This window comes from Buceros rhinoceros, unplaced genomic scaffold (assembly GCF_000710305.1).
Source record: "Buceros rhinoceros silvestris isolate BGI_N320 unplaced genomic scaffold, ASM71030v1 scaffold6164, whole genome shotgun sequence".
NCBI classification, from domain to species: domain Eukaryota; kingdom Metazoa; phylum Chordata; class Aves; order Bucerotiformes; family Bucerotidae; genus Buceros; species Buceros rhinoceros.
In genome coordinates, this window is record NW_010408696.1 from 1 (window position 1) to 22,777 (window position 22,777).

The 22,777-nt window shown below is 38.7% G+C and overlaps 1 protein-coding gene across 1 annotated transcript in view; it reads right to left on the reverse strand.

Annotated features, from left to right (window-relative positions):
• Positions 1 to 769: 769 nt before the first annotated feature.
• LOC104492391 (centrosomal protein KIAA1731-like) overlaps positions 770 to 22,777 on the reverse strand; it is a gene marked incomplete at its 3' end in the record, with an annotated part of 34,112 nt that continues 12,104 nt past the window's right edge. The window contains exons 8-21 of the mRNA XM_010134948.1: positions 20,804 to 20,995; positions 19,640 to 19,864; positions 18,291 to 18,397; positions 16,585 to 16,794; positions 15,710 to 15,807; positions 14,515 to 15,592; positions 13,396 to 13,567; positions 13,109 to 13,270; positions 11,370 to 11,582; positions 6,076 to 6,182; positions 4,554 to 4,692; positions 2,759 to 2,992; positions 1,194 to 1,348; positions 770 to 941 (exon numbers count right to left, since the gene is read on the reverse strand). Of these exons, the coding sequence (XP_010133250.1) occupies positions 770 to 941; positions 1,194 to 1,348; positions 2,759 to 2,992; positions 4,554 to 4,692; positions 6,076 to 6,182; positions 11,370 to 11,582; positions 13,109 to 13,270; positions 13,396 to 13,567; positions 14,515 to 15,592; positions 15,710 to 15,807; positions 16,585 to 16,794; positions 18,291 to 18,397; positions 19,640 to 19,864; positions 20,804 to 20,995 (3,264 nt within the window). The remainder of the gene's footprint in view (positions 942 to 1,193; positions 1,349 to 2,758; positions 2,993 to 4,553; positions 4,693 to 6,075; positions 6,183 to 11,369; positions 11,583 to 13,108; positions 13,271 to 13,395; positions 13,568 to 14,514; positions 15,593 to 15,709; positions 15,808 to 16,584; positions 16,795 to 18,290; positions 18,398 to 19,639; positions 19,865 to 20,803; positions 20,996 to 22,777) is intronic.

Sequence of the window (22,777 nt, forward strand, 5' to 3'; positions counted from 1 at the left end):
GGAAACATTTCATCAGCACAGCTTATGCCAAATGAGCAACAGGGGTGCTTAATTTTTTTTTTTTTTTAAATATACCTCTGATCTAAGTTTGACAAAATTGGTGACACAGATTCCAGCATCATGCTGTCAACAGGCTTTTTATACACACAGAAATCCATCCCATAAATATTTAAAGGTTTAAAGAATTTTTTGCATTCTTTGTCACATACAAAATACCAAGTTCTACATGTATAAAGAATATTGTCCACTGATAAACAGCTGTTAATGGGGAGAGAGGAATTCCATCACCTGTCACTAGAACGTTCTCCAGACGATGGGCTTACAGCATGGAGCACGTGACCACTAGTGCGCCTTAGCAGTGGAAAAGGAAAGTGCAAGGGCTTACAGCATAGAGCACGTGACCACTGGTGCGCCTTAGCAGTGGAAAAGGAAAGTGCAACGTTTTCTTGAAGGGCACAATGCACAAACGAGTAGATCAGAGAGATTCTAAATGCATGTCAAGTTAAGACGTTTCCAAGTGGGGCTGACAAAGAAGCGAAGAGCTCCTTCCCCGTTTCAGCACATTTTCTTGAAGGGCACAATGCACAAAGGAAAAACGAGTAGATCAGAGAGATTCTAAATACCTGTCAAGTTAAGATGTTTCCAAGTGGGGCTGACAGAGAAGCGAAGAGCTCCTTCCCCGTTTCAGCACAGCAAACCCACCTTGCAGGCTGGTACGTACATTCTGGCAAGAGGCTGATTTTGAAAGCACTGACCTGACTGCACTTACCTGCAGTAACGTTTTCTGGAACAGACTCTTCCTCTGATGCCATGTTGGTTGGCCTGTTTGTTTCAAGACCAGAAGGCAGAGTGCTTCGTTGTGTATTCAGACTGGAGTTTCCCACTTCTAGACGCACAGATGCATTGAAAATTTTTTTCGAAGTTGTTGAAAATTTTGAAGACTAGTGGCAGAAAAAAATATATCTAGGTTTAGGTCTAATTTTCTCAGAAATATGAAGGATAAAAAATTAAAGGTAGTATTTGATTTCAGACCACATTTTTGCTACAGCCAACGAAAACGCTTCCAGTTGCATGTGTATCAAAAGCTCCTACTGTCTTCCTTCTAAAGAGAAGCCAGTATAGGGACTATACATTTAAATCTTACAGGAATTTTAAGCCAAAATATTTCCTCCACCAGAGATTTTCTGCAGTACCTTGCCAAATTCTCTACCACGTTGTGAAGTCCTGGGTTGAGAACAGGATGACGAAGTATCAGAGTCAAGACTTGGTTCCAAAGGCTGAAAGAGCTGGTGATGGAAGTTCAGAAATGGTCTCTCCATTTCAGGAAAATCAAGTTCAGCTGCTAGAGCTATAAAAAAAGAGAGTATTTTAAAAACAAACAAACATCCTGCCCATCCACCTTTCCCCCCCAAAAAAAACAGAGCACAAACCCATGGATATATCACACCTTGCTTCTACATGCAGTAAATAAAGCACACAGAATTCTGCAGGTATGCAAATACCAGCTTGTAAAAAAAAAAAAAAGAAAAAAATCTTTACAGCATCCAGTTCTTTCACTCTGCTACAATTCAGGTAGAAAAAGCAGCAAGAGAGTGATACACTGATGCAATTATTATTATTTTTTAAGAAGACAAGCTGAAGTCCATAAGCTCTCTGTTCAGCGCTTGTGAGACTGCATTGGGAGTAGTGTGGGCTTCCCAGTACAGAACACACAGTGGGGCAAGTCCAATGAAGAGCCACAAAAGGATGATTAAAGAAAGGGTGAAGCACATGATGTTCAAAGAGAAGTTAAAAAACTGAGCTTGTCCAATCTTAAAAAAAAGGCTCGGGGGTGAGGGGGAAAGGGGCGCAGAAATCTGCCTACTACACCCTAAAAGACAATACAGAGAAGATGCAGCCAGGCTTCTTGAAGATGCTCAGTGAAAAAAAAAGGCATAAGATGGAACACAGGAAATCTGGTTGGATACAATTAAAAACCTCCCCAAAAACCTCCAAAAATAAACTGAAAGGAAAGAAAGAGACAGGGAGAGAGAAAGAAAAGAAGGAAGTTGTTAAAAATCTTGCCCAGGGGCTGTGGAATCTCTGTCCTTGGAGATATTCAGAACTTGCCCAGACAAGGCCTTAAGCAATGTGGTCTAAGATGGCTCTACTGTGAACAGGAAGGGGAAATTGAACTAGAAGTCCTCCTAGTCTAGTTTAATCTATGATTTTATGATTCTAGATTTCAAACATTCCAGGAGGAAGTGGTTCAAAATAAACTACTGGCATTATCTTAATGATAGCTAATAAAGATGTTCTTATTTTCATGAATCGTTACATTTTTCTAGAGAGCTCTGAACTTCCACCAGTCTGTTAATCAGTGTTTCATCAACTGTGTGAATAATACCACATGAATAATAAAGTACTACATATCATCATTTCTCTGAAGAGAAAGTTGGGCATAAACAAGTGATAAAATTGGCTCAGGTAACAAGCAGCCAGCCATGGCAGCAGGAAGCTGCGCAGAACTAGACTATGATCAGACAGCTCTCTCAGACGATTAATTTTTTTTTTTTTGCAGTATACTATGCTACGTGGACATACATAAAAAGCAAAACACAAAGAGCATCAAAACATCAACGTTCTTGCATGTAGAATCCTTACTGAGTTTAAAATGTAAGTGGAATACATAGAATACAGACTAACATATATCCTTGAGTAAAGTCCTCCTCATTCTGTATGACAGCACAGCACAAAAGTGCTTTAAAATGGCAAATACCCTGGAAATGTGTATTGTCTTCCGCATAAGAGTTCAGGCCTCCAGTGCATCTCCCCGAGATCTGCTGTCTCTGACTTCCTTTAGAACGGCACATCTCTCCTTCACGCAACTGGCTTTCAAATGCTCCAGAGACATTTTCTTGCCTCTGCCGCCAGGCGAAACGCAGCGAGGAGTTCCAAGGGCGCCTTGCTCTTTCTCGCGGAATTTGATCTTCCGTACTATCAGAAGACAATCCTGAAAGAGTAAGCTAGATGTTCACAGTTTTGCATACAAACCACCTACACGAAGTCATCTGAAAAGATGCTGCTTAATATCCTAAAATATTCGCAGAGGGCTCTGGGGTTTTGTTTCTTTAATTGCCTCCTCTCAATGCTCCCAACACAAACCTTACCATAAATTTCCACAAATTCAAGTCAGTAATACCTAATTAGTCAGTAGTCAGCATAGCTTAGAACTTTTAGAGTATGTAGACTTAGGAAATACTGAGACAATAAAATCAGAAAAAGAATTAATATTGTTATTCTATGCTAGCTAGCATATATTACCCCCTATCGCACATAAATGTGTCAACCCTTTAATGTGACCTGAAGTATCTTTACGACATTGTGCAGTAGTTTTTTTCATGCTTAAATAGAAATTGCCTAATAGCAACACAAGAAATGAGGGAATCAAGGCTACCAAAATCATGTTCCTGGTTAGCACACCAACCCCTCTTTGTCCATATGCTTTCAGAAAAATTGTACCAGGCTATCACAAAAGGTCATTATTAAGCACTGAGTGTATGGTGAAGACACAGCTAGACTTGAAAAATTGACACATGCAGCTGAGTAACAAAACCTTTGGCATTTTATCTACAACTGAAAAAACAGAAAAAACTACAAAGCATCTTAGAATTTGCTTTGGCTTGCTCATGTCAGTAAGACACAGATTTGTCACATGAGTTATGAAGTTTATTACTCAAACTGACACCAGTTTAGAACATTAGGGTTAAAAAGAGCCACTGAAATCTAAGGCTGTAAAAACTGTAGACTCCAAAAATTGAGCTATAATCATGGAATAACTCACACACAGAAATCAGTTATGTGTCAGATCAACACAACATTAAGCCTTAAAGCAAACAAACCCCCAGGTCACCATCTAATCACTTTCAAACTCACTTCCCACATTCACAAGTGATAATGTCAGAGCAACTACATATTTATGATAAAGAAATTAATTTTGATTTTATGAAAAGCTAACAAGATCAAGAGGCAGACTGCAAGCAAAACAGGGTATGAACACGTATTTCCCAGAAAACTATTAAAAGTCAGTATGGCTTTCAAATGACATTTTCACCGATAAGTTACTGAGAATTACTACGGTGACAAGCAGATACTGGGACAATCTGGTTAATAACAAGACAACAATCATAGCTCTGTAACAACCTGTAATATATATTGATTAGAAAACTTTTAGCAGTGTAGCATTTGGGAATCAGTCTTTTTAAAATTTTGCCACCTGAAACCTGCTAGTGGCACAGTTGCTTAATAAAACTCAACATATCCTTTGCCAGAGCAGGTGCATTGTAAGGTTAAATCATTATAAAAGTAAAAAAAAAAAAAAAATCACAAGGACATTATAAAACATTCTAGTTACACTCAGCTCCGTAAGATGTATTCATCAACTCTTAAGTGAAGTTTCACACTAGCCTATGTCAGAAGACTTACATCCAGTGACTTAGACCCATTCTGCTATAAAACAAAGGGAATATACAATTTTCCTTCTACAAGAACAACAACAAAACCCGAACACTTACCAGTGTCAACAGGGCTTACATCCAACGTTTCCCCCGTCAAAAAGCTTCCAGTGGAAATTGTTGAAGATGAGTCACCCAGTATTCCATGCTTGGAAACCTCTGAACCCAAGTTTGTAGATACTGCTTTAGAAAGTGCTTCCTAAGAATGAAATAACAGAACTATTGCCAAGAATTTGGATATCTGTAATTAAAGCTTTAAACCCACACATTTTATTTTGAGCTCAGTTCAAGTGTAGAAGCCTTCATGTTTTGCACAGTCAGGCAAATACAGACTCATCATAGCTCAGTACAAAACATTCACTCCCCATGTCCCAGACACAACACACCCCAACCATCACCTCCCCCCAAAACACACACACACACACACACACACACACACACACACACACACACACACACACACACACACACACACACACACACACAGAGTATTACAAAGCTTCTCAGAACGGCATATAAATCATGACACCTGGAAGATTATATTATCTTCTGGTGGTCAGATTTGGCTATTTCTCATCACAGACCCACTCCAGTAAAATCGTAGATCTCAGAGGAATGTATATGCAATACACAAAAAACTCAGGAATTTTACAGCCTTTTGTACACAGGAGACAGACTTAAAATTTTAATTCTATGACATTAAACTAAAAATAGACAACATATCCTAAGATATTATCTTCCTTAATTTTAAGGTAAGCTCTACAAAGTTACAAAATGAGGGTTCTAAATTTTGAACAATTAAATGTGAACATTTCTTCCCAAACTCAATTAAAACATGCAGTAAGAAAATACAACAAAAATCTAAGAAGCCCTTCCCCAACATATTTCATTATACTACCCTGTATAAATACATTTAACATACACATATAAAACATGTACATTTAAAAGCAATTTTATATATGCATATACACGTTATACGTGGCATTTTTTAAATACTGGTTTTATCTCCTGATAAAACAACGTGATCTCTGGGCGATGGAAAAGCAGGGAATACCACTGGAGTTGATTTTGACCAGGCTTTTCACAGTGCCTCTCACAACATTCTTGTATCCCAGTTTGGATGACATCTGCCATGTCCAGATGGATGGATGATGGATTGAGTAAAACCTGTCAGGACAGCCAGGCTCAGGACAGGGATTAAATGGCCACACTCTACCTGGAGGTAGGGAACAAGTGGCTCTGTCCTCTTTAACACCTTTGTCAATGACCAGAGGAAGGTTATATCATACTGTGGCCTGCCTGGGGAGCGGCCCCATGGAAAATGAATCTCAGCAGACAGTGAGCTGAGCATAAGCCCACAGTGTGCCCTGGCAGCACAGCAAGGCAGCAGCACCCTGCGCTGTACGAACAGGGCTCTAGCCAGCAGAGCCATCGCAATGATCACCTCCTCTTTCCTTGGTGCTTGTTATACTGCTGCAGCTAGAATACTGCACCCAGCCTTAGTCCCCTTAATATGACGTAGAAAGATTTCATCAAAAATAAAGAGTAAGTTATGTTATATGGTTCTTTTGATATGACTAACCGTATTAGCAAGTCTGAATGATGGTCCAGAATGTGCTGTAACACTCTCTCCAATGTCAGCATCAAAAACTGGCGAATCTTGAGCCACCGCGGAATCTTGGGACTGGCCTGAACACAAATGTAATAGGAGCAAACAAGGAATATAAAGCAACTTTTGAGTTCATAGAGAGCAAGTTTGTCTTTTTTTTTTTTTTCTTAACACCAGATGGCAGTAACACTCCACTGCTGCTGTCCTCACCATCAGGACTCTGATTTTGCCCGTCCTTTGCCCTACCACCTTCTTCTCATCTACAACATACTTCCTGCTCCTCTGTATTACCATCTGAATTGGCCACCAGTGGTCCTCCCTGGTCATCAGCGGTCCTCCTTGGCCAGCCTCCCTAAAAATCTCTACTGGCATAACTGCTCTTTGAAGCATGCAGGAAGAGCTAGAAATCCGTGCTTTGGAAATACAGCTGTGCAACGTTTCTACAATCACTTAACTAAGGCAGGGGGAAATCTTTTGCCCTCTACCATTACAGTGATTACAAAGAAAAGCAAACATTGAGTAGATCAGAGAAACCGGGAACACTGAATTAACTGCAGCACGACTACTACCACAGGACTGAACCATCTTTGCCATAAGCTCTTACACACAGAAGATCACTGTCTGTGCAAAAGCACCATAACAGCATCAGAAAAGTGCAATTTGTCTTGACTGCTGACGAGCACCTTCAAAGTTTGATGATTCTAGGAGTTTAAGTTAATTGCCAACAAACAACTCTAAAATAACTATTCTTATTTCCAGTAGTAATTTTTGAGAAAGAAATGCTAAATATCAAACTGAAATTAAGCAGTAGAAGTGAAGTAGGTATGTTTTCTCCCAATTCCACAGAGGCTGCTATTGACAGAGACATTTCAAATGCCCACCAGTTGTGAGGCTCTATGCTTAGGCAGACCTTGTGACATTTTGTGAACCCTTACACTACAAGTTTGTACCTTGTAGAAGCTGAAACTCAATTTCTTGCCAGAAGGTAGGTGTCTAGATGTTCCATTTTTCGTAGTATACAAAAAAAAGGGGGAGAAGTTTCCTCTGGGAGGCAACCAGTGAAGTATCTATATGATGTGATACTTACAAATCTCAATCAACAGGAAACACTGTGAAACTCAGTCCAGGGAAGAGGAGGGAATAATAATAAAAAAACCCCCTGAAGTTTCCTATAGCTACTATGATCCAACAGTCTTCTAGGAGAAAGTACAAGACATGAAAGAAAATACATCTAAAATATATTTATCTGGATTAAAAGAGAACTTAAGCTATTCTTAATTAATCTACTATGTTATTACATTAAGTCTAACTGAATGATCTCAGAATAAAGGGTAAAGAAATTACCAAATGGCTTCTTCCCCGACCTCCCTCACAAATTCTCCAGAAGCTTCTTGCATGCTTGATGCTGATCACTTACGACATTTTGATGGGTAACTAAATAGAGCCACGGGCAATAGAATTTGCAAATAATATGAAGAGTGGCAGAACGGTAAAGAAACGCAGTAATGTTGCAATGGCAAAAATTACCTCAACCTCCTGCAAAGCTGCGTCTGTTAAACAACACTCTTCTGATAGATTTATAGTTTTATCTATACGAGCACAGGACACGAGTTTCTGATCCCTTTACTACACATATGTGACAAAGGTCTTCAGGTTCACCAGAAAGGTGACTTAAGATTTGAGTAGAACAAGGTGGCAACAAGCTCCTTGGGTGGATGTGGCAGTAGTGAGACTGCGTCTATATACACTGCAGAAATCTGCTCCTCTTCTCTGGAGCAGAATATAGGAGAAAATGAGCAAGGCTTGAAGAAAATTCCTTGAATCAGTATGAAAACTGCAGTCATATAATCTCTTGGTATTTAAATATCTCCATAGGAGAAAAAACACATAGGACAAGAGAGTTGTAAACTCAAAGAAAATAGTCACAAGAAGCAGTGGCTAGAAATGTCTGTCAGACATTCAGAATCTGGAAACAGACCATTTGTTTTATAATTTAATAAACATTACATGTGGTACCAAGCTACCAAAGTTTTCTCCATTTCCTGATACTTTCACATCAAGATTAGATATTTTCCTGATATAAATTGTTTTATCTTTGAAGGATATCAGCATGACAGATAGTAACTTAGGAAACATATGAAATGAGATTCAAGCATTTAATACTCTCGTATATAAATTCTACTGAGAGCTCTACTACAAATGGTTCATTACTACACTGTAATAACCTGCATTGTTCTTGTGATACTAATACAAAGGATGAACAGTAGCAATTTCATGCTATAAACCAAATTATTTAATTAAAAAATCATGCTCATATCATGATTTTATTACATTAATATCCTTAACAAATTGTATTTGGCGATTCATAAAGGAGGGGGTTTCATTCTTGTCTCCTCCCTCCAAAATAACAGTGCAAGGTTCTTGTTCCTTGCATCTTCCTGACATCAACATGAGGCTGCCGTGTTTAAACCTCCTGGCCACCACACTGTGACAAAGAACTTGTATTTAAAAATTGAGTCTGAAATACACAGAACACTATCCCCAACCCCCCCACAACTGAAACTGCAATAAAATAGCAATTATTTTAGGGTGCAATTTGAAAGACAAAAGGCTGAATGACAAACCACTCTGAAGACACTGTAAAAACAGGGATTAGTCCAAATCCAACCGTGTAGAGAAAAAAAAATTGTACTCCACACTCATTTGGCTAAATTGGTGATGGATATGACAATCGATGGCACTAATGAATTACAGACACATATCTGGGATTACTGCAAACAAGCTGAAATGTAAATAAGTTGAAGAGAGACAAGAGAACTGGGAAAGAAATTCTCTCTCAAATCTAGTCCCTATTTTCAGGCTGACTTCCTACAGAAATGAAGTTTATGCCGTCAAACTGCCGGTCTTCTTCATGGAGTTATTCTGCAATTCCGTATTAACAATGGGAAGAATAAGTATCAATTGTCCAAAGCTCCTAACTCATCTTGTCCTACATCAGGGGCATGGGAAGGGAGAGCAGTCCAAACCTTAGCCTTCTTAGAAACTACCAAGAACGTAACTTCAAAGAATAAGGTCAAAGATGTACAAAGCACTCATTTGCTCTCACCTTTAGAGATAAAATTACATCTTGAAAACATGGGTAAACTGCAAACGTGTTTTGGTTAGAATCGAAGTAGCAAAAAAAGAAAATTTGAAACAAATAAAAAATAAAAGGTACAATTTAAGTAGCAACTTAAAATGCACCTTAAACTTGCTGTTCAGAAATTTTATATTTAACACATACTGCAGATTTGCTTGCTGAAGATGCCAGACTAGTTACTGGAAGTACCACAGAGTGCTTCCCAGCCTTCAAACTGAAGGTACAGTTGAGAGTTTTGGTAGCTGAACTGCTCAAGGGGACAATCCTCTTAAATATGTAATCACAGAAAGCTTTGCTTTTTTTTTTTAATAAATATAGACATTCATGTGAAGTTTTCTAATCTTCTTACATAAACCACTGCACTGTTCATATGTAATACTCATTAATGTAAAGAGACACTACACTAAGATACTTAATTTGGTAATGGCTGGTCTGGCAATGCTTTTACAACCTATTCAGAAAAAATACAAGGCTTTTCTTCAAATATTGTTAAAAAAGACAAAATTCTTTAGTGACAGTTTAAGTTTATACCTAGGTGTATTTTAAGAAGACTATTCTGAGAATTAAAGGAAGCAATTGAAAGAAAATGAGCCCATGTGTACTTACTCAAAACAACTTCAATTCTTAGTAAATCCTGATTGCATTGAAAAGGATGTCTCAACACAAACGAAAGGAGAAGTTATCTTAAGGTTTGGGGCAGTGGTGAAACTTCCAGCAAAACCAGGAGATGCACACTACGTAGCTGTATGGCTTGTAACGATGTGCACAGGTAGCAAAGTTGCTGAAAACTTTGTGGCTCTAGCAATATATTTATTTTTGATGGATACTGAGAACTGTACTGGACCATGAGATGCTGTCATCTTGTATTAAGCTTCAAATGGCTTTAGTCAATGTTTTGCAAACTTTGTGTAACGGTTCCCAGCAAGTCAGGAACAGCATTTCCCCCTTATAGCAACGATAAACTGCATTTCAATCTGCAGGAAATTTGAAGAGAAGTGCATTGTGACTCAAAGTACGGGGCCTTTGAGTTGGTACTATTCCAAGACTGGAAAGACAAGCTAAATTTTAAATAGGCAGGGAAAAACAGTAGGAATTAAAATGCTTGACATCCGCTTGTTAGTCCAATCTCTTGAAAAACTTTTTAGTATCCCGTTTCGTTTACCTAAGACTAGTAATTTTTCTCTTTATAAGGCAGTCAAACTACCCACAACATGCTTAGGACATTTCAACAACCTTGTAATAAAATTATTTTGAACATTCACAACCACTTCATATATATATAAATAAGTAGTTGGTTTTGTTAAAGAGCTTGATTTCATTGATGGAATTGGACTACCTTTGTCACATATGGTCACAGCCTATCCTCAAAGGTGTGATCTCTAATAACAGCTCTTCAAACGAACAGAAAAGATCAGAATTAAAGTAATTCTTTCATTATTGCACTATTTTTATTTCTATTGAAACTAACAGCTGATTCTTTCAAAGCTGTTTCTTTGGGCTAATGCTAACAACCAGCCTTCTATTTTTTGTCTCAACTGTATTTTTAAGCAATTTCTTCTATACCTTTCAGGGGGCATTAGCTTGTTAACACTCCAGAGTTCTTTTTAAGCAGTGATTTTGATTTCTTTGTGTCAATACAAGGAATCACTGGGTGCTGAATCAGGCACACCACCAGTTTGCTCAAACCAGGCTCCCACCTGGTGGAGCTGCAACCCTGAACTCCCCACAGACTGGGCAGAAGTCTGCTCCGGAGAAAGACACACCTGCCGCTCCCTACGCATGCCTGAGAATCTGCTGGAAAGGGCAGGGCAACCAGGTAGTACAGAAGCAGTTCCACTACAGACAATTCTACAAGACACAGATACAAGGCACACACCTTGGATGAGAAAGCACTGACTACCAACAAAGTTCACTGCAGTGTGGATTTGATACTAAAATGGTGATGGATCACAAAAAAAAAAAGAAAACTCAGTCATTGAGACACTTGATTATTGAAACACTCTGTTTTATACTTAAACGGTATTTAAATAGCATTGCATTTTCTTTAACAAGTCAGGTCATGTGCTGCAAATAAGTACAGGGCTGAATGGTAGTCACATGACAGCTCGAAGGAAAAGGATTTCCTCACCTGCATCACATGAGTTTTCAGCAGTCATCATGAGCAACTCTTGTAATAATCTACTTGACTGTTTACTTTGCTTCGGAATTCCATTAGGGATTTGTTCCTCATCATTTGTTAACCTTGAAGGTAATCTGTCTTCATGGAGAGCATGACTGTAACGCTTCACGTAGGCAAACTCCCCAATGGTTGAACTGGGAGAAGATTCCTCACCAACAGAAACTCTTTTATCTGAATTTAAAACACTTGTAATCAGTTTAGGTATAGAAATGCAGTGGTTTGCACTTCATGAAACATCAAGAGGCACATTCTAGTCTACAGAAATAACTCGCTGAATTCAGAGTGCTCCATTTTAATTGAGTTAGCCATATCAGGTCAGCAAAAACTTGTGTTACACAGTCTACGGATTATACAGGTTGAGAGATTTTACTGGTCAGACTTCACAAAAAATAATTCCTAACAAAAGTATTTCTTGAAAAAATTTATTTCCCCCCAGTAACAGATCCATCAAAATTTCCTGTAATTTTTCTAAATCCAGAGGCAATATAACTTCTCTGCTCTGGCTTCAGGATTTATTTTCCCCACCGCACCCCACACAACAGCCCTTTTTGTACATGCAATCCAGTAACAAAAATCCCTCTAGTTCAACTTTTTACTACTTACCATAACCAATAGTTAGATAATACAGATCACAATGGGATTACACAGTGAGTATTCCCTACTCTAGTGTTCAGTGGATAATATTTCAGAAGACCTTTTTGGTATGTGTTTTGATTTTTTTTTTCCCAAAAATTTTTCTTAGAATTAAGATGTGTAACACTAAGCCAAGTGCCTTTGAGAACAAAATACATTCTTCAATCAAAACCATGTCCAACAAAACTTTTTGTCTAATCAAGGTACCAAATTGGTCCAACAAGAATTATTCTGCATAAACTGATGCTCCTTCTTTTTAATTAAAAAATGTCCCATATCAGCTGTTTCATTATTTTGCTCAAGATGAATGTCAGCACAACAGGCCTATAGTTAATCAGAATGTTCTGCTTATCCCTTCTAAAAAAACACTAGCACAATATTAAAACTTGCATAAAATATGCATTATGTTGGCTATGAAGAGACTTTAAAATTAAATGTTTGCATTTAGAAAACATCAGTTTGTTGCACCTGTTAATTAAGGTTCCTTACAGAGAATTACAAAGCATTGCAAGCAGACTGTAACAAGCAAACTTAGAAAATAATTGCTTCGTGTAGTTGCTCCTCAAAATGTTCACAAGAAACATTTTGTAATTGAAAAAGATGGTCTAAAAATTTCTGTAGAAACTTGATACTAACTCCTTATTTAAAAGACTTCACACTTACTTTCTTGGTATGCTCAAAAATTAAACCCTTAAACACTATCCATCAACTCTGATGGCTCTCTTTAAAATTATTGTACAATTGTCTAGTAAAACACATTCTGGCCAACAGAAAAAAAAAAATCAACAGGGAAGTTCTGTCATGGAATTACAGTGAATTTTCTTTTCTTGGGTAAAATTCCGTTTCAGTTATGTTTTTCTAGGCAGGCACTGACAGGATAAGCTTTTTTCATCTCTAACTCATTTTGCTAGTATATAAATTACACCTTGAAAAAGGGCAACAGTCTCAGCCATGATTTCATAATCAATCATCTCAGAGACTCTTCAAAAAATTTCCTCTGATCTATATTTCTCAGGAGCAGCAGCATTCATTATGTATTTCATAGCCATATATACGTATTTTACCTGCAAAAGAAACGTTGCAACTCTTCGGTGTGTCTACCTCTGGTATAACACTAAGCTCGTGTTGTTCCAAATCAAGCCGTAACTTCACTTTCGTCACAGGCGGTTTGGAAGATCTCCATTTCTGTTCTCTACACAGAACTCTATCAGGCTGTTCTGTAAAACAAAGTTTTGAGTTTTGCAGTAATACATATACCAAATTAACTTGGGGAGATGGAGGAGAACTCCATCTTTACTGCAAAACGGGAAAAGTTACAACAAAAAATACTATGCAGCCGTACCAGTTAGTTCAGCTGGACCAATGCACTGTGAAATCATTTCACTTCTGTGATATCTACTCCTGCTACAACTCTCTTGCTGGTAGTTTCTTGAGGCTTGGAAAAAGTCAGTCCTGTTAACCCAGTGAGGCTTTTGTGCTTCTGTCACTTCTTCATTTGTGCAGATATGTCTCACCTTGGGGTGGAGGGAAGCAACTAAGTAAGTATATAATATTATACTTACATTCATTTATCAAACCGGCATTTTCTTGTCTGTGTATTCCATGCAGGACAACACTGAGCACTTAGAGAAAGTCAAGTATGTAGTTCAATTATGCAAAATACTGGACAGATTGCTTAGCTTACAAAAACCATTTGGACATATGGGTATTTTATTGCACTCTAAAACTTAATGTGCTGAAGCAATTATTTACACTTTCAGGGCCTTTATTAGATTAGATCAGAATACTCCGTGTTTTAACAATTCTTGAAAGGTCTGCTTTTAGTTTTTCAGATCCCAATTTGAGGAATTTTAGCTGCTTGGAGATTGTAAAAGGAAACAATTATTTTGCCAAGATGGCTTGTGTTTTTTTAAAAAAAAAAAAAAGGCAAAATGACTTTCTTTAGAAACTAAAAAATAAACTTGGATTTTAATTCTGCTGCCCAGACGCAAGCAAAATTACAAGTCAGGAGTGCGGCTACCAAACCGATTTCGTAATGGGTACAGGTAAAAGGACAAACTTCAAAAAAACCACCTATTCAGAATACCTATGATATCCTTTGAGGTAGTGCTTCAGTTAATACAAGAGCTGTTTTACATGTGCAGCTGCATTTCTATAGCATTTCTAGAAAAAACCATACCTGCAGATACTTCAGACAACGTAACTATCGCAACAGGCATCATGTTCAGAGATCGAGCACAGAAGTTCACACTACTTCTGTAAGACTGAACAAAATGGCACTCTTGGGGCTTACAGAAAAGAACTACTGATTACAAATCACAAGTCCTAATTAAAATTTTCATTATAGTAAATCACCTAAAACTATCAACACTCCATGGGATACTTTGCTAATTGGTAGCATTCACTCTTGAAGTTTGATCAGCTACTAGATGACTCGATGCAAAGCACTTCGAAAGCTTACCTCCTTGTTCAGAAATTCTTTCAAAGCCTCTTGTTGTCTCTGCATCTGTTCCCTCAGTTTATCTTGCTTCTGTAAAAGTAGTTGTTCTTGTATTTTCTGTCTAGAAAGAAGAGCTTCTCTTTGTGCATCTACCTGCTCTTGCAATTCTTTCAAATACTTCTGCTGAGCTTGGATGCTTTCTGACGAGGCCAACACTCTGTCCCTTAAATTCAGTATATCAGAATAATTTACCAAAGATGCATCTCCGAGTTTTGATACTGAGGTTTCCTCAACACCTTGGCCTTTAGATTCCTCATGAGATAAACCTATGGGTTCAGAAAAATTGAGAGGTTGTTCAAGGCTTGTTTTGATGCTGCTCTCTGCAGATCCCTGCCGATACGCCAAAGACTCAACTGAGGCTGCCTGAACTATATGAGGTCCCTTCGTTGCTGGCATGAGGGGTGTCCTAAGCAGAGGCTCTCCTCCAGCTTCTGCTGCTATTTGATAGTTAGACAGCTTCTGAGATGACTCTTGAAAATGCACTGTTTCTGATGGCTCAGAGGAATCTTCTGCAGGCAAAACACATCTAGTGCGTTGTGGTTCGGGTTGCATTTTTTCTGCAGTGACATCTCTCATGAGTATCCCTGATGGTAACTGGAACTGAGATGGTTCTCGGATGTGATTACTGGAGGTTTCCAACATTCCCACTTGTTCCTGTGAAGGAGAGCCATGTGGCAAGCAAAACTCTCCATGCTTCAATTTCAATGCTTCTAAAAACTGTACGTGTCTGCCAGGACAAATGTTATGTATTTGTTCTTCAGGCTTCCATGAAGATGGTTTTTCCGACATATGCAACGTTCCTGAAGACACCGGTAGCGGCTGGGCATACTCTTGCACATGAACTTGCTCAGATGACTGGTACTGTGATGGTTGCACTCCTTGCCTCTCTAGAAATGGTTCTGATACAGGCTTTGAATTAATTGATTTTGTTTCCACAGAGCTCAGAGGTGTTGCACGAGCAGACAAGTATCTTTGCTTCAACTTATTCTGATATTCCTGTAGATGCTTTCTAGCTTCTTCAATGGTCTGTTTGTGCAGCCTGAACAGAACAAAAACATGAATCTTTCCAAAGTGGTGCAAAGATACACATCAATTCAAAGCAAGTCAAACTATACCGAACGAGCAACTCAGACTTTCATTTCATAAAGGAATTTACCTATTTTGCTGTAAAAGGCGTTGTTGATAATTACGAATCATCTGTAAATGGCTGTCTTCTCCAGGCCCCACGGTTTCTGATGCAGTAGTATTTCCAGTCTAATAAAAATAGAATAATTTTAAGTGCACATCTACAAGTATCTCACAGAAAACTACTGAAGCAACAACCTTAAGCTGTATGTTCTTTCCCTTTCTGTAAGTTTACAGAAGCCACTCTGTACCACCATTTGTGAGATTTCAGCCTGAGGCAAGGAAGCTAAAGCAATTTCTGGAACAGATGGCCTACAGCTACAGTCTCTCTTGGCAAGCAGAGCATACACCATCAATGTGCTTACAGCAGCCTAGCTCAAAGAAGCACACGTAGCAAACTCAGGGAGCAATGATCCAACAGAGCTGCTTTTTCAAGGCAAGCAGATTCTCAAAAGAGTACGGGTTGAGCAAATGGCTCAAGGCTGTAAAAAAAGGATCACTTCCCTTCAACACCCTCAATAAACTTCTCTCCTTTAAGTGGCTGAGATTTAGAGAGACAAAAATGTAGAGGTGGGGCTTTTGTCTATTTTTTTCCCCATTGCGTTTTTATTTTCATCTTGAAGAAGGATACATGCACATGCATAATCATCATATGACTCTACTAACCGGTTTTACTAACAGCTGACAATCTAATATTCAAAGTCCAGTGATATCATGCAAAATACAAGCTTCTAGAGTAGGCAAAAGGAAGTTTTTATATGTACAAACTTCTGACTCACTGCCTAAGAAATAAAAATTTATTGTCTTGATTGGTATAATTTAGAATTGGCAAACAGTGCTCGTGATTTTTAAATAATAATAAAATAGTAATTTAAGAACTACACACAATTTTCCACAATTCTTCACCTCATGTTCCACTCTGTTCTGTTCATCTGGAGAAGGAACACTGTGGCTTTGTACCAGCTGACCCTGCCGTTCCTCCTTTTTCTTCTTAGCCTCCTCCAAACAGGTTTGCATTTGGATTTTCAGAAAATCAGCCTCCAAACGAGCTCTCTCTTCTTCAATTTGTTTAAGCAAGGCCAGCTGTTCCTGTTTCTGTTGCTCTATTTGCTCGTACTAGTAAGAGGAAAAGTAAGGGGGAATCTCCAGAACTGAATGACAAAGAAATCAGACCCCTCACACGCACCACCACACACAAAACTGTCCCAACTTACAGCAGAAACTGTATTGCTTGTGACAGGCAATTCCAAAACATAAGAGGCTTTTAAAAATAGTTCCAAAGTTTACAAGAGTAATTTTGTTTTCTTGACTAGATATTTCTAATAGTCCCTGAATCCATTTACTATTGTACTATTATCTGTTCTCATATTAAAAGAACAGATAAAATCAGAATCTAATCATTCAAGACGAATTACCATTTTCCAGAGACTGCAAAAGATGTCTTTTTCTTAAACTGAACTTGGAAATCTGCTTTGCATTTTATAGAGCTTTTCATCAAAAGTTCGACACTTTTAAATGCTAATTGAAGACTTCTGAAATAGCTAATGCATAACTGCTTTAAGAGTGCTCCATAAATCTCAGAAGTAGTTTGTTTACTTTTAATCCTTTTCCATGCACCTATCAGCTACGAATCTCTTAGATCCACTCATAGCAACAGTCTATACACTTTTAAAATGGAAGTGAAGAAAAATTCCAAAGTACTGGCAAATATGAAGCGGACAATAGCCTTCAATGAGACAGTCTGAACGGGGATGTCAGGAGAGGCAACCTTGAGAAAGAGCTAGGCCTGAGAACAGTTAGTGTGGACATAGCAACATACACAGCTGGGCAGGCGCAACGTGGGAGAAAATTAATGTTAGAGAAAGTAACCACACTTTCACACGGGATCAGCTGCTTGTTATTCTTGTTAACTAAAACAATACTATTTTGCGAAATTTTTTTTTCCTGAATTTCTGAACTTTAACTTTACAGTTTAAGGCTGCACTATGACCTGATTTTCAACTTTTTTTCTTTTTCGGATAAACCTCCACACAATAGCTGGTAGGTCTCTAAGGATACAACAAAAAAGAAAATTTAATGAAACGTACAATACATATAATGAAACAATAAAGGTATTATTTTCTCAATGTCATAAATGCAGCATTTCCATAGACAAAAGAGACTTTCTGCATTTATTTACTAAATTAAAAAACCTCAAGGTTTGTAAGCTTTTACTGTCAGTCTGAATACAATCCCACACACCTTCCTGTGTTATTACACAGGGTTAGTAAAGCTTTCATGGAGTTTTGTCTTATGGACTATATCCTCCTTAAAACAAAGGTATTATTCTATAGTTGGGATTCTCATTTAATCATAGGGCATAGGGTGGTATCCCTTGCACTTGTTAGATTCTAAGAAACTGTGTTTTTCCACTCTAATCTGAACTCCAGCCTAGTCATTTTTTTTAATACACAGATGCCAAGTATAGAAAAATGTTACAGTAAAAGTTTAAGTGTTACAATCACGTTAAAAAGGTCTATAGCTGCTGTATAACCTGAAGCATTTTAAAGTCTTCTGTAAATCACCTTTTTTACACCGCATCTCAGATAGGAATAGAACACACACAGACTTACCCACTTTTGTCTCTCCTCTTCCACTGTCATTTTAGCTGCTTCCTCTTGAGGATGGATTAGAACCGAGTTTTCAGCTGCAACTGTATTTTTCAACATTTTCACAGAGTCTAAAATATACGTTATTTAACTGTAATTGCAGTCAGAGCAAGCCTTGGATCTTCTTTACACCTTGCTTTACAGTTTCCCAACCTCTCTAAACAAAATACATAAGCTGCTCATGAGAATTACCATCTCCTTCCCACAACACTGTCTATCTCTATAAGCTGGAAAAGAACTTATTTGTATTATTTAAGCCTTTAATGGCCCTTTATCATGTGTCTTTCTTGAATATACAGTAATGACTGAGCTCCAGCGGGACTGAAGATGCTTCTACCCAGATTACTTAGTAGCCCAACAGCAGGATCATCTTGAGGACTAAAAACCCACATATTAACCTTTCAGAACAAAGGGTCTAAAACGGGCACTCTCCGGCCAAATGATCTAACATTTGGCTGTTGCACAAAAAAATCAAGTCTTCATCCTGTACTATCAGCTTCAAATAGCAGCGTATTCTCCCTGAAAGCATGTATTCACTCATGCTACACTCTCTAATGCCCAGGCATTATGCTGATGTATCCATGTACACGATTGAACTAAATAACTTTAACTCATCTTGAAAAAACCCAAGCACCCCATGAAAGAAAAAAAAAAACAAACCCAAACAAAAAACTCAAAAAACCCCCCACCAAACCTCACTACAACTTGATTGCTTTAGTACTTCAGAAATCCCACACCAATTTCAGCACTAGGATAACCAAAAGAGCAGAAAGGATAGAAGTAGGAAGTAACTCCAAAATGATTTGGCTATCCAAAACACCCTGGAAAGTCCAATTGCTATAAATTCCAGTTTTTCAAAAAGGCTTTGCAGAATGGTGCCTAGAGCAGAACGCCCCCCATGAGTTCAGACACCTCAGCTCATGCTTGTCTTGTGCATTTCTAGCTGTGAATCTCTGCTACATCTGGCTTTTCCAGTTCAAGAGGTCTCGTACTGAGAATCCTGCTCCTGGAGGCAAATACCTTTTAAAGTACGGCAACACCAAGTGTGACAACTATTTGGGCAAGGTTTAAAAGATAATGGTATTTTGGACACCTTTTCTCTGCAAGATCTTAATGGGCTATCTGGATATAAGAGCAAAAGCCTCTCCTATTTGCGGTTTCAACAAATCCACAATGCACTGTGGACAAAGGTAGGAGAATTGTACTTTCTGGCAACACATTAGAAAACAACTACTGAAAATTCATTAAACAGTTTTGTTACAAGTCTGTTTGCTCCTGCACAACAAATTTTTATGCAAGTACGTATGACGTACCTTTGGCTTCACAAACTACATTGTTCTGTTGCTCACAGTTAAGTTCTAAACCACCTAATGGTCTCTCTTCACTTGCAATTGTGCCTGATTCAATAGTCTCAATTTCACTTTGAGTCTCTTTCTCACTTTTTGATTTCCACTCCTCTTTTTGGCTTCTAATTTTGTTCAGCAATTTCTTTAAGGCAAGTTTTGACTGAGGCTGGTGAGTTTTTGCTTCTTCATGGTCTACAAGGAATAAACATACTGTTAAGAGTTTTGGGTAATGAATATCTTCGCACCACAAAACCACCTTTTTTTTCAGTTGCTTCAGTTGGACAAATAGGTCAGGTACATTAACAAGTTTTAAAAGCATAACAATGTTGTCTCTTACCTGCAAGAGAGAAGCAGGAATTTGTCTCTGCATGCTAAAAAAGGAGGGCTAAGCTATCTGTAGTGTACCATGTCACACTACTGCGAGACCATACTGTTGCAGAAATAAACAGTGCTGTCCCTCCATCTGCATGTTCCTGCCCCTCCTTTGTATTAGCACTGGCAGTACAATGCATCACAGACCAAAAACCAGACTGTGCCAGCAAAGGGATGTGGCAGAAATGCTCGGCCGAGAGGCGCGGTTCACTAACGCACTTCTTGTTCACATCGCTTTGTCCTGTACATGCCACAAGCAAAGAGCACACACACACACACGCCATTTGTTGCAGCCTACTCACAATATGGAGCAAGTCACTCGCAAACCTGAACATAAAGGACATAGAATAAGTTGACTTTTATAGAAAGCGAAGCTTTAACTTTGAAATATTTCAAAACACAAAAGGAAAAATGTTTAAGTTCATATACCAGCATCATCCCATAATTTACACTAATTATAAAGGAATAATTATGGCTGCTAACAGTGTAGTTCTTACAATTAAAAATTATTCTTAGTATACTAATGAACTGAAGTATATTAGACAAAGAAGTCACATTTTCATTTTGAAATTCATAATCATTAGAGTGTTATGAACATTAAAAGCACTAAAGAGTGCAATATTTCACAGGCATTAAGGAACTTCAGCACTTAAGACATTTTAGTTAATACCAAAGTTAATTTATTTGATATATTAAACTACATTTCTTCTACTATAAAAGCAAAAACTTCAAGTTGAATGTATAGTTTAAAAGCTTTACTTTCTGATTCTTTGGGAACCTCCTCTTCTATTGTCTGTCCCGAATCTTGTTGAGTATCACAAGCAGATTCTGGTTGAGTGTCACAAGCAGGTTCTTGCTCCAAAGAGATATCAAGATCATTATCCCGAGATCTATCAGAAGGAGCTGGCAAAGGCTGTGGCTCAAACTGCAAAATCAGGTCTCCTTTAATTTCTAATTGAAAGAACACAACCACATGAAATGACCTATCAGAATAAAGAGCAAACACTGCAAAACTACACTCATCATACACACCCCTAAGAAGTTCAACTATCTGCTCAAATATCTGTTTCACAACAGATTTAATCTGACTTTTTTTTCCAAAACAGAAGATTCAAAATCTTTACACAAAACGCAGCACGCAGGAACAATTGCACACAGGAGTGTTCTAATAACTTCATCAGGGAAAAGACGGATCCTGACCTGGCTGCTCACAGGGTGTGACAGACGCACTCAATTCTCTTTAACAAAACTAACAGTAGTTTGGTACAGACTCCAAGAAGGTAAAGGCCTGAGCCACAGCTGAGCCAAGAACTTCTCTAGGAAACCCACAAAGCAGCAGAGCAGAGAGAGCACTGATGCATACGAGCTTGGAGCACTGCTAAGTTGTGGGTACAAGGAGTCTCATGCAAACCTTTCCCACTGGAAGCAACTTGACTACGGGCCATCCATATTTATTCCAGAAATATGACATGATAGCCTAAGTGAGCCTTCTTTGAGCATTCTCTGCTAGGCAGTGTGGCTGCATGGCACTCATCTCCCCTTGTTGCTAGAAGAACATCTTCGACAGGTGTTCCAGCTCAAGATCTTTTATGAAAATCGAGATCCGACAGATCGTTGGATGAGCCCAGTTTGAGTTATCCCTGAACAGCAACCGGACTGCACACCAGGCAACTCTCTCCTTGATCAAGGGTGCCTCTCATTATTAAGAGATATTAGTCATTTGGCTTAAATCAGTAAGCTTTAAATAGAATTAATCACTTAGAGTTATAACGTGCAATTTAGTATGCTGTGTGCTTGGCTTTACTCAGCATGAGTAGCTAGATTTGCTGAAGCCTGAGGCCACAAGCTGTAATCTTTCACCTGGATTTGCTGAACTCGTACTGAATGTGTACCCACTTGAGCAAAACAGGGCCTCCAGAGCCAACACAAAGATAAGGAGGCTTCAAGGCTACAGCCATCAACAGCAGCTGCAACTAGACAAGATAACAGCCTGTCTGGAGACAGTGAAAGAATTAAATATGGAGTCAGAGATGTGAGGCCAGAATCACTAATGGATCAAATGGATGTGAGAAGTAGTTCAGGGAGGGGGGTCGGAATAGTCTGTAAGGATACAATTGCCCAAGGGTTTCTTTGTTCAGGGTCATCAATCCCTCCTCAGAGCCACCTAGCTTGATCCTGCTGCTGTACCATGCTCTTAAATTATTTAGTTTTATGAGATACGATACCTGAGACTGTTTTGGGAAATGTAGGATTTGAACTTTGGAGTGAACTAATACCGGATGCCTGGATGGAAGGCAAGTGACAACCCAGCTGGGTCTGTGTAGCAGCAACAACTGGAGCGGAGCAGCAGGCCTTAGGGGGTTCAGGGGCATGCTCGGGAGCTAGTAACTGGGAAGAATAAGGATTGAGGGCCAGCTACTAGGTGGAGTGAGTGTCTAAAGCCACTTACTGAGTGATCCATAGCCCATATTCAAGCATACTCGTGTGTATGTGGACATGCAAGGCAACAGGAAGGCCACAGAGTCAGGATGAATTACTGGGTAGATGATGTCTAAGACCGGTTATCTGTTACAATGTAAGAGCGGAGATATGGGATACAGGGGACAGATACTGGGTAGACCGAGCGTTTAAGACCCACTGCTGAGTGATCCATACTGTACATGCAGATATATATCCCACTAACAGGCCTTCACCCCAACCACACAGAGCAGCAAACAGGGTAAGGCCACTCCT